General features: G+C 46.7%; 1 protein-coding gene across 1 annotated transcript in view; it reads left to right on the top strand.

The window, feature by feature from the left end:
• Nucleotides 1-382: 382 nt before the first annotated feature.
• Nucleotides 383-12,201, top strand: part of LOC309809349 (aldehyde oxidase 2-like) — a gene marked incomplete at both ends in the record, with an annotated part of 103,801 nt that continues 91,982 nt past the window's right edge. Inside the window, 6 exon segments of the mRNA XM_082630412.1 lie at nt 383-436; nt 3,536-3,584; nt 5,066-5,162; nt 6,269-6,377; nt 7,657-7,786; nt 10,066-10,127. Coding sequence (XP_082486538.1) covers nt 383-436; nt 3,536-3,584; nt 5,066-5,162; nt 6,269-6,377; nt 7,657-7,786; nt 10,066-10,127 — 501 coding nt within the window.

Raw genomic sequence — 12,201 nt, 5'->3', positions numbered from 1 at the left:
ACATGCCCCTGGGGCGGAAGCAGCATGCAGAGTGGGTTTAAGTTTAAACAGTTTATGGTTTTCACACTGAAGCCCTCCAACTTCCGAGGAAGCACGAAAAGGTGTGGGCTATTCACGAGCAAGCTTCAAAGCCAGGATTGGTGGGAGGCAAAGTGAGGCATGAGCTAGGAGGCCGGGCCACACAGGTGCCCTTGACTTAAAAGGCCACGAAGCAAGGGAGTCTCCACCCCCTGCCCTGCTCTCTGGGGCTCCAGGCTGTCTGCTTCCACACAGGGAGAGATTTCAGTTGCTCGGACCTAAATCCTTTCTGCTCATTTCTGCAGCTGGTGCCAAAGAGCATTCCCATTTGGAGCTGTAAGGTGAAACTTTATCTACGGGTGCAATGCCTTGCCCATCGAGATCGGATGAATTGGTTTTCTTTGTGAATGGGTGGAAGGTAAGGGTTGGGTGTCACTACCATAGTTTGCAGAGACAACAGGAAACTTCTAAGGTGAGGGGAGCACTTGTGGCCTGTTTGGGTTGAGACCGCTCCAATCAGGGACAAGAAGCCAGAGGCTGGGAACCAGGCTAATTTGGCCCGTTATCCAGTCCGCCCGGGCTCGGCCTCTGGGAATGTGGGGAAGCAGTAAAGCATTGGGGGTAATGGCACGTGCCTCGGTGTCAGACAGCCTTGGTTCCAAGCCGGCTCTGCCTTTTACTGGACAAGCTTCTACAAGTTACTTCACCTCCCTGAGCCTCAGGGTGCCCGTCTTTACGGCTATTGTAAAGATTAAGAGAGAGACGCTTCTTTCATTGATTAGGAACCTCCTAAATTCTTATACGAGGCCCTTAGCACTGGGCCTGATATACTGAAGGCCCTCTATTCTAGCAACATATACCAATTCTCAAACTCAGGAGGATAAGAAATGGAGCGCTCTATATTTTTCTGTTTTTTGAACTTAATTTTTCTGTTGAGTCTCCATTATACAGAATTAGTTGATGTGTAATTGCAGTCAATTTCCAGGCCCCCTCTTTCCCTGAGTTGCAGTTGAATTGCAGGAGGAAAAGCTACAACACTTCTCCCTGGCAGCCACCCCTCCAGGCCTCACCATCAGTCCACACAGCCCACTAGTTAATCCTCAGTGCCTTCTGCCAGGCCTGTTCCTCTCCTGCGTCTCTCAAGGGACCATTCTGTGCTCCAAGGCATGCAGCTTCTCTGGGGTCTCCTCCAGGGCCCCTCAGCCTTCCCATCCCATGAGCTTAGCTGGAATTTGGTCAGGTACCTCCACCCCTGCCCCACGTGGGGGCTTGGCCCAAGGAAGGAGATAGAGCAGAGCCTCTACCTTCTCATCACTTTTGTTTTAACTCTCTCTCCTGTATCCAGTCTCCACTGCCAGCAGCCACTAAACGTTCTTCCAAAACTCTCACTTACAAGCTGAGTCCTTACTCGCTTGTTCCACTGGCCTGGGCTTTGGAGGCTCCTTCCACTATTTTCTGTCCCGCATCCCTTCTGAGTCATGAGCCCAGAATGAAGTGGCTGCAGCCCGGACAGGGAATAAATCAAGGGTTAGAGGAAACACAGGTTGTGTGGTAGGAGTGGAATCAGCTAGATTATAAAAATATTATCCAACCACCTTCTCATTAAGTGCTTTCAAAAGACCTGGGGGACTTCCCTGGTGGTGCAGTGGTTAAGACTGCACGCTCCCAATGCTGGGGGACCGGGTTCAATCCCTGGTCAAGGAAATAGATCCCACATGCATGCCACAACTAAGGAGGCTGCGTGACACCACTAAGACCCTGGGCTTCAAAAGACCTGGGATGAAAGTAAGGGCAGGCAGATGAGGGCTGCTTCTTTCATTGATAGCAGCCCCTAGAGATCCAGAAAGCTCTTGAATTGTAATATCTCAACTTGGAAGCATCTTCCTGTACTATTTTACTCTTTGAGGTCTACAAAAGTTCATGTTTTTCTTCTGGGGAGAAAGAAGAACCAAACATGAGTGGCCCACTGTAGCTTCCTTTCCTCTGTTGCAACAAAATGGCTGGAGGTGTTTACAGGACACCCAAAGAAAAAGTGAAAGTAAATAAGCAAATGGGAAAGAAGCAGCAAAGAAGTTCCCTTCGTGGCTTTAGAGTGCCAAATCCCCCACTTTTCAAGGTGAGGGAGGGAGGAATTCTAGTGTTCTCCCCGAGCCTCCCTGGGTCCTGAGCTGGGGCCACAAGGCTCACCACTGGCCATGCTGCTAGTGGCACATTCAGGGACCACTCCAGGATGGTAGCAACTCCCTCACCTCCCCTTTCTGCCACCAAGTCTTAGGATCCCTGATGTTATCAAACATACTCCCCACAGGAGGTGTCTCAGAGGTGCCAGAATAGAAACCCTTCCTATTCAGCCTCCTTCCCTCAAGGACCCTTCACACTTACATACACAGACACAGACACACACACACACACACACACACACACACACACACACACACACAGCATCCAAGTCCTTCTCCAATTTGAAGTATTTCAAGAGTACAAAAGACTGGGTTAAAAGACTCCACAAATTTAGATAGTGCAGCAAACGTGAAGAATTTAAGTGCCAGGGGCATTTTTTTTTATAGCTCTCTATTTTTTTTATAGCTCTCTGTTTTATGGCTCTCTCTAAACTGTGTTAGTTTCTGTTGTACAACAAGTGAATCAGCCATACACATACATATATTCCCATATCCCCTCTCTTCTGAGCCTCCCTCCCACCCTACCTATCCCACCCCTCTAGGTCGTCGCAAAGCACCGAGCTGATTTCCCTGTGCTATGCTGCTGCTTCCCACTAGCTAACCAAAGCAATCTACAGATTCATTGCAATCCCTATCAAACTACCAATGGCATTCTTCACAGAACTAGAACAAAAAATTTTATAATTCCTATAGAAACACAAAAGACCCCGAATAGCCAAAGCAATCTTGAGAAGGAAAAATGGAGCTGAAGGAATCAGGCTCCCTGACTTCAAACTATACTACAAAGCTATAGTAATCAAGACAGTATGGTACTGGCACAAAAACAGAAATATAGATCAATGGTACAGGATAGAAAGCCCAGAGATAAACCCATGCACCTATGGTCACCTAATTTACGACAAAGGAGGCAAGAACATACAATGGAGAAAAGAAAGCCTCTTCAATAAGTGGTGCTGGGAAAACTGGACAGCTACATGTAAAAGAATGAAATTAGAACACTCCCTAACACCATATACAAAAATATATTCCAAATGGACTAAAGATCTAAATGTAAGACCAGACACTATAAAACTCTTAGAGGAAAACACAGGGGCATCTTTACACAGTGGTGGTTCCCAACTCTAATCACATATAAGAGCACTGTTGCCACAGATGCTTGGTGAGTCTTTTACTCCATAAATGTGTGTAAAAGTTGTTTGCCTGTAGAGCACAAAAAAAGAGGCAAATGAAATCAGGCCTAATATACCCCAGTCCATAAACCAAGCAGGCCATGACAGGCATTCCTCTGGGTCACCCATTCAATTCCCATAATATTCTCTTTTCTGTTTCTAGTGCAGGTGATCGAGAGGAATGTGGACCCAGAAGTCACCCTGCTGACCTTCTTATGAAAGAACTGGACCCTTTTGATCCCAGTTTTGGCCGGGTCCGTGTTTGCCTTAAAACATAGGCCAGCTACAATTATGAGAACTAATCAAATCTCTCCATCCCCACACAGCCAGGTCCCGTGGCCCTTGCTCTCTATTTGCTTTTGGCAATGGTTCTAAGGATATTAAGTTAATTGAGCTATTTGGAGAGGATACAATTTCCCCAGAGTTTCTTATATCTTGATTTAATAGCCATGAAATAGAAGCTAAGCTCTTTCTTTCAGCACTAATTATTCCTTTAAGTGCCTTCCAAATCCCCAAGACGGTGGTTATGTAATAGAGGTTTGTGTTGCATGTACCCTTCCCTGGAAGAAAACCAAATTCTCCAGTTTCAGGAAGAGCACGTGTCATAGGAGAAGATTACCTTTCTCTACATCTGTTTTCTCACAACAGATTTTCCCCACCATTCTATATTCTGAAATTTAGATCTTCATAACGGCAAACATATTTTAATTGGTAAATCTAATGGATCTCTCAGAGAAGCCAAAAAAAAAAAGACAGAAATTACAAGTTTTGTTTAAAAGCCCACATGGTTTTTAATTTGTTGTCAACGTTTGAAAATTAGGAAATCTCATTTAAAAAAAAAATAGGAATTTCTCATGAAAAATGGGAAGATAGTCCTTCCTGCCCGGCAGCAGTCTTGCTTAGAGCTGAGTGGGACCTGTCATCCTCCATCTAAAATGGGGCACAAGCTCTCCAGTCACACCCAGCCCACTCCACTCATTCACACACCTCTCTGATAAGCATTTATGGTTATGACTTAATTTAGATGAGCAAGCCATATGGCTTAAAAAAAAAAAAAGCCAAAGATTCCAAAGTCTTCTTAGCCAGTCTAGTTAATTACATCCAATCCATAAACTGTGTGGAAATGGACCACAATCAGGGAGAAGGATGACTAAAGAGAGGATCAGAGGCTGAGCCTTGGGATTGGACCTGGACCAAGCAGGAGCAGAGGGACACTCCAGGTGGGATATGAAAATAAGGACGGAAGTTTTCTCCGAAGGCTCACTGACTTGGTTTCAAATGCAGTACAAATTACTGGGCAAAACTAGCAATACATTAAACTGCTAAAAATAAGTGTTTCTCTTCCAATTACATGATTGGAACCCAGAAGAATACCTATAATGAAATAGGATTTTTCCAAGGGCTTTTACTTCTGTAATCCTACAAGATGCTTATGCTAAGCCTGTGAAGATAAAGTAGGTATTACCTTTCCCTCTTTGCAAGCGAGGAAACAGGCAGGGAGAGGTTCCTATGTCCAGTGTCACAAAGCTAGGAAGATACAGAGTTGTCTTGACTGAGGCCTGCGGGCAGGCGAATGCCTTCTCAGATCTGCACCTCACCCCACAAAGGAGACTTTCCTCGCTAGTGACACCCTAGGAAGGGGGCTCTAATAGAGGCGACGTGTCCGCCTGGGAGTCTTTCCTTGACCACCCTTCCCAGTGCACCTGACAGGAACCAAGTATGCCTGCAGAAGAGGAGGCTGTGGCACCTTCACCGTGATGTTGTCTAAGCGAGACCCCATGTCCCAGGAGATAAGGTATCTGCACAGATGCCCAGAGGCCAGGCTTGCACTCTCATCTCACAGCTGACGAAGATCTCAAAGACCTTCCCGCCTTGTGATTCTAACCCTCTCTAGGTCTTAGACCCCTCTGAGAAGCTGATAAAATCTATGAGCTTTTACAAAAACTAATAACGTTTTGCACACAATTTCCGGGAGATCGTGGACCTCCCAAGGCCCATAGATGCATCCCAGGTTAAGAATCCCCAATTAAGGGACCTCCCTATTGGTCCAGAGGTTAAGACTCTGTGCTTCCACTGCAAGGGGCATGGGTTTGACCCCTGGGGAACAAAGGGAAGGGAAGATCCTGCATACTGCAGATCCCACATACCGCAGATCCCGCATGCGCACAGTGCGGCCAGAAAGAAAGAAAGAAAGAAAGAAACCACAATTTAGGCCAAGCATTCATTTTACAGATGAGGAAACTGATGTCAGAAGGATGAAGTGACTTGCTCAAGGTCATGCAACTAGTATGTAGAACAACACCTTGAGCCCACGTTTTCTGGCTCTGACACTAATGCTCTTTCTACTGTTGGGCTGGATCTGGGCCATGATTCCAGCCTTTCATTAAGGGCCAGATTCCAGGACTTGGGCTGCTCCCAAATCCACTGGCCCAAGAAATCAAGAAATGGCCTCAGGACACAGGCCTTCCAACTCTGCTGAATGACCTCATACAGAGAGTTTAAAATGAACAAGCAAAAAAAATTATCAAATACGGTTAAAAGACAAAGGTGCGCCTTTTACCTGTTATGGGATCAATGTTTACTAGTTGACGTCCAACCATATTCCTGATGACACGAGTCCATCCCCACTGAGACCAGACCCAGGTGGGTCTGTTTTAGGCTTGGAAAATGTTTCTGAGGTTCAGAATGCCCGCATTCCCCCTAAGGATCCCAATTCCTATAGATAATAGAGTCAGCAGAGAGGACTCTGAATTCTTCCTCCCAGGCACTCCTCCAGGTCTCCATCCTCTCGGCTGAGTGACAGGGAGAGGGGGTGGTTTCCACTGCCCTTTTGGTTCCAACATTCCCCACAGGGCAGAGCTGTGTTTCTCCTTTGGATTTTCCTTGTGCTTCTCATATAAGACACTTCTCTGTCACCGTGTGCCTGGTGCCCATCTGCTCTCTGTGTGGGGCTGTTGTCACCACTGTGAAAGGTGTTGGAAGCATCAAAATGAGGCTTCACCCCGTGCAGGTAAAAGCACATCCTAAATTTCTCATTTCTTAACTCTGTCTTTGTAATCAACACTGTGTTGACTGTGCCTCCTGGGGCTTCTAGGTTGTGGTCCAGTAAGTAGAAGCTTTGGATGCATATTGATCAGGATAATAATATCTGTTAAGTGATTTAAAAGCTAGAAATTCATCTACATTTCATTAGCTGATCATCTTTCTTCTTACTTTTTCTGCTTGAATGATAACAGCATGATCAAAACATTGATTAATGCCCATTAGACTGTGAGGCAGAATAAATATTGCACAAAGAGCATTGTGCATAGAATAAAACACCTCTGAGGATAACAGGGTAACATTCAGGATTATTCCCTCTGGCATGGAGTTTTAAGAGTACTGTGACATACACTGGTATAAACACACCAGTTCCTCTGTCATTGTCACAGCGGTTTGGAGAGTCATAGGTCCAGACCCATTAACACTGCGAGTCCTTCCAGGAAGGAGTCTGGATTTAACCACATAAGAGTCAATTCCAGGAAGGTCAACAAAGGCAAAAGACCCAGCAGAGTTTACTAGAGTCTCTGAGAAGGTCAGAGAGGATGTTCACCCCAAGGCCAATAAGCCCAAATCCTAGAATTATACTACATTCTGAATCCAGAGCAAGGCTTTATGTGCCCAAGAATCAATCAGCTGGGAGCTTGTTAAAAATGCAGATTATGAGTCAAGAAGTTTGGAGCAGAGGCCAGAGGTTCTGCATTTCCTAAAAGATCGCAGGTGGAACCAACACTGCTGGTCCACGGACTGCACTTCAAATAGCAAGGATCTAGAACACAGACCAAAGTCGTGGACCTTTGAAAGCAGAGCTCCTTTGAGCCACACCAGAAGAATTTAAAGAAGAAAGTAACATGAGGTCCATAGCGGCGAGTCTCCAAGTTAATCAGAAAGAGGTGACCCCGTGCTCAGAACCAGGCTGGGAAAGAAATAGGGGTGCTCAAGGAAACTGTTTTTGAAATTACACACGCTTTCCTTATAACTACTGATTTCTGGAGAATTCTTCTCACTCTGGGAATGGAGGTTGCGTGCTAATTCCCAATTAGAAGGATCTGGGCACTCGAGCTTGAGAAGTCATCGTAATGCTAGAACACGGCTTCCAGGTCACCTCCTCCAGAAGGAAAGGGGATGCCGGCCCACTCTGCCCAAGGGGAGTGTGCACTGCTCACGAAGAGGGACACAGGATGTGGACCCTGGCAGGAGGCGGTGGCAGCAGGAAGGCAGGGCCTGTGACCATGCCTGTGTGCTTCCAGGAGAGGATTGCCGAGAGCCATGGCACCCGGTGCAGGATCTGCACCCCAGGGATGGTGATGTCCATGTACACGCTGCTCAGGAGCCACCCGCAGCCTTCAGAGGAGCAGCTGCTGGCAGCCCTGGGGGTAGGTCTGACTTGAACAAGCCCACTGCCCGCCAAAGCCAGATGGGGTCATGCGTCAGCCTGATCCTCCCCACCTACAATGCCACCCCAGCCCCGTTCAGGGACCCCTCGGTTGTTTCCGAAGTAGCTGCTTTCACCCCTGAGCAGAGAAGAATGTCAAGGTGTATCTGCTTATCAGAGCACTTGCTGCACAGAACTAAAGAGCATGCATGGCCCACACCCGCATCTCGACACCCTACTTTTCTACCCAGTGACTTATGTGGCTGCCTTCATTCGGGCTGTCATAACAGAGCACCTCAAACTGGGGCTGTTAAAGCAGCAGGAATTCCCTCTCTCGCAGTTCTGATGGTGAAGGACCTGAAATCTAGGCTCTAGAAGAGGACTCTTCCTTGCCTCTTCCTAGCTTCTGGTGGTGGACAGCAGTCCTGGCGTTCCCTGACTTAGAGATTCATCACTCCCGTCTCTGCCTCCATCTTCTCACGGCCTTCTCCCCTGTGTGTCTGTGTCCAAATTTCCCTCTTCTTACAATCCAGTCACTGGATTAAGGCCTACCCTCATCCAGTAGGGCCTCATCTTAACTTGATTACATCTGCATCACTGCAGGTTTCCAAATAAGGTCACATTCACAGGTTCCAGAGGTTAGAACGTCAACGTATCTTCTGCGGGGGAGGGGAGGACACGATTCAACCCATAACACAGCCCTTCATGTATCGAAGGGAATCCTTTAAAATTTGCAGGCTTCCCTGGTGGCGCAGTGGTTGAGAGTCCGCCTGCCGATGCAGGGGACACAGATTTGTGCCCCGGTCCGGGAAGATCACATATGCTGCGGAGCGGCTGGGCCCATGAGCCATAGCCGCTGAGCCTGTGCGTCCGGAGCCTGTGCTCCGCAATGGGAGAGGCCACAACAGTGAGAGGCCCGTGTACCACAAAAAAAAAAAAAAAAAAAGAAAGAAAAAGAAAATTTTCAATGGGTTTAAGTTACTAAAGAGTTCACGGGAATTCCTTGGCGGTCCAGTGGTTAGGACTCTGCATTCATTGCTGAGGGTCTGGGTTCAATCACTGGTTGGGCAACTAAGGTCCCACAAGCAGTGCAGCACAGCCAAATAAATAAATAAAGAGGAGTTCATAAACATATCCCTTTTGCAGGATCAATAAAGCTCATGTCAGGTGTCAACAATCCCTAAACCAGACATCTGTTACACAGTAGATATACAAATCCTTAGATTGAGGCCTGAAGGGTGAGCACCACACACTCTCCTAATCTGCCAGTTGCCGGTGGACTTCCTTTACTCTCTCTGCTCCACTGCAGAAAATCAGGTCAAATCACCTAAAACCCTGCCTTCCTTAGGTCCTTCCACTCTTTGAGGTCCTTCAGCAGCTCCTTACCCCTCATGTGGCCACGCCTACTCTCCTTCACCGGCATTCAGAGGAGTCCAACAGCTGGCCTCCCAAACTCACTCTTCCTCCTCAGCTACATGAGTCCCTGCTGGCCAGTCTCTTCTCAACCCTCAATCCTCCGCATGTTTCCACTTCTGCACCTCTGCTTGTGCTGCACTGTGAACCCCGAACGCCCCTCCCCTGCTCTCCACCAATCTATTGCTTTCTCATCCTTCAACCCAAGCTTCTTTGTGAAGTCTCCCCCGATGAACTCGATTCCACACTGACCCTCCTCCATCCCACCCGCCCCCATGCCTTCATCCTTGGAAACCTGAGTTTCTTACACTTTACCATGCAATAGAATTACCTGCAGACCTCTTAAATGCAGATTCCTCCACCGGACCCAGACATTCTAATTTAGGAGAATTGGAGAAAGGTCAGAGATTTGCATTTTAAACAAATAGCAGAAATTCTGATGCAGTGACCTAAAATCCACTGAGGGGCACTACTAACAGCCTGTCCGAGGCACTACACTTCACTCATATGGTGCCTTAGAAATGGCCACATTTTCTTGTTTTGGGATCGCTTGCATCTTACATAGTATCTGAAATATAGTTGCTGTCAATAGATACATGTTGAATGAATGAATAATTTAATAGATGGATGCAACTGAGCTCACCAGATAGACTATCATCTTCTTTAGAACAGAGAATAAAACCGGAATTGAGGTGGTGGGAAGGATAATTATCTAAGAAGAAGAAAAAAAGCAGTAAACAGCCTAGTGGCTATTTAAATATTCTCAAAAACAAAACAAAACGCCTGTGTTTGTTTCAATTTTCTAAAGAAAAATAAATTAAAAATCAGTAAAAATAAAGAATACTGATAACTTTTCTTCTTCTCTGATTAGGTAATCTATGCCACTGCACTGGGTATCGGCCAATTCTTGCAAGTGGAGGGACCTTTTGTTTGGTGAGTAGGGGACTATGCAGGCAACCTACAGAGCAAGAATGACAGTGACAGCTGGTCCAGGCTGGGAGCACAGGAGGTGAGGTTTTTAGACCATCTAAATAGACCATACGGAAGACCAATTGAGTTAGCTCCAACTAACTCATGGGAGTTTGAGCTCTTTGTTGAGAGAAGGGTGAACGTTACACCACCTTTGATGCTCTACATCACACCACTGGGAAGCTAGGTGGTCTAGCCAGCCAGCCAGACATCTTCCATGGCTAGTTCAGCAAGGCCTCAGGACAGGACACATAGGAGGGCTCAAGGAAACCCAAGGAGACAAGCAAAGACATGGAGTTTGCTTTGGGGAGGCAAGGTTAGTTCCAAGAATCCAGACCATCTGGGGAAGTGTGAGCAGATAAAGAAGCCAAAAATCTAGAGTGGAATCCAAAATTCACCCCAAGTACCAGAGTGCCGGGAGTTTCCCCCACCAAAGAGCAATATCGCACTAGGCTGCTGTGAAAATCAAATGAGAAATTGTAGGCTCATAACAAAGTCTTCCTTAGCACTTAGTAAGAACTCAACAAATAGTTACTACTGTATTGAGGATGCTGTCCACACTATGAATAGTGTTTGCCAGGGAAACCAGACAAGTACATCTGATCACCCTCTACAGAGGGCAGGATGGATGTAGGCAGTGCTGCCCTTAGACCCAAGCAAGGGGGATTCCAAACTTTGGAGAGCCCCTCGCTGGCCCTCCTCCAGCCAATCTCAGGAGGCCACGGGGCCAAAGTGACCTGTGTGCCTCGAGCCTTCACCCTTTTCTAGACTGTGCTCCAGATATGTTCTTGACCCCATTCCCAGGCACAAGTCTCTTCCCCAAGTCCATCTTCCTCGGGAAGATCATAACAGCCAGCATGTGCACCCTGAGGCCAAAGACTAGCTGTTTGGGGAATGAGTAGACAGAGCTTGGACATGCAGGCTGGCTCACAAGTGTGTGAGGCCCTTCACGGTACAGAACAGAGCCAGGGTGGGGAGGGAAGTGCAGCAGGCCACAGGCGGGGGGCCTCCATTTGTATTCTTGCCTCAACTCCACAAATAGTGGATGAGGGCTTGGAAATGGACCAGCAGGTGTGTCCCACTCCCCAGAGCCAGCCAGGTCCCCAGTGAGTGTCCCATCTTCTACTGCCACATGGGGGAGCCAGCAGGTGACAAGCTGAGAAAATGAATATCTTGTAAACCCATCAAATTGCTGGTGTAAATAGGAAAACACTTGTGAAATACAAATAAAGGAAGTTAAAGGCAAACTCTGTCCCTCTGGAATGTGGATGTTATCCATCTTTCCAGGCACAGACTCTGGGGATAAAAGCAAAAATACAGTCAGAGACCCACCCTGCAGCCAACTGGCCCCAGGGACCTTCATGGGTGAAAGGAAACTAGCCCTGGTGGGAATACCCAAGGCTCCCATTTATTAGGCAAGAGAAGACTGGCTTCTTCTGTTATCTCTCACTCATGGTCCATCGTGAGAGCGCCCAGAGTTCTGGGTGAGCGAGGAAGCGCTACTGGCTTCGCTCAGCTGGTTTTGCTTCTTGGACAGAGAAGAAGCTGTCTCTGCACAGCTGCCAGCCTGAGACATTTGTGCAGAGACAGAGAACTGAAGTATCTGGAAGAAAGTATTTTACTAGAAACTTAGGAGAGACTATTTGAGGAAGAAGGTACAAGAGGTAAGCTTGGAGAAAATAGGAAATGAAAGAACCAGCAAGCAGAAACCTGCTTTAAAATTCATTGATTGTCCATTCATTCCCAGTCAGTCCCATGCAGTTCGCAAATGTCAGGGAGATCGGGTTCCCAAATGGTTTTCTTTTCTCTTTTTTTTTTTTTTGTCTTTTTTTCTCTTTTTAAGGTCCCTTTATAAATGATAATACTCAGTTTTGTTGAGTCTTGTATATACTAGAGAATGGATAAACTATTATTGCTGTAAAAAGCATCGTATCAATTGATTCTACAACTAGGAATTCACCTAAGAAAAAATTCAGAGCTGTACACAAAGCTGTACATGTAATGAATAGAAATGTTCATTATGGTATTTGTAGTTATA

This window comes from Mesoplodon mirus (genome assembly GCF_964341445.2).
Source record: "Mesoplodon mirus genome assembly, chromosome: 8".
Taxonomy (NCBI): domain Eukaryota; kingdom Metazoa; phylum Chordata; class Mammalia; order Artiodactyla; family Ziphiidae; genus Mesoplodon; species Mesoplodon mirus.
The sequence above is the reverse complement of the archived record's forward strand: the minus strand, read 5'-3'. Positions and strand labels throughout refer to the sequence as shown.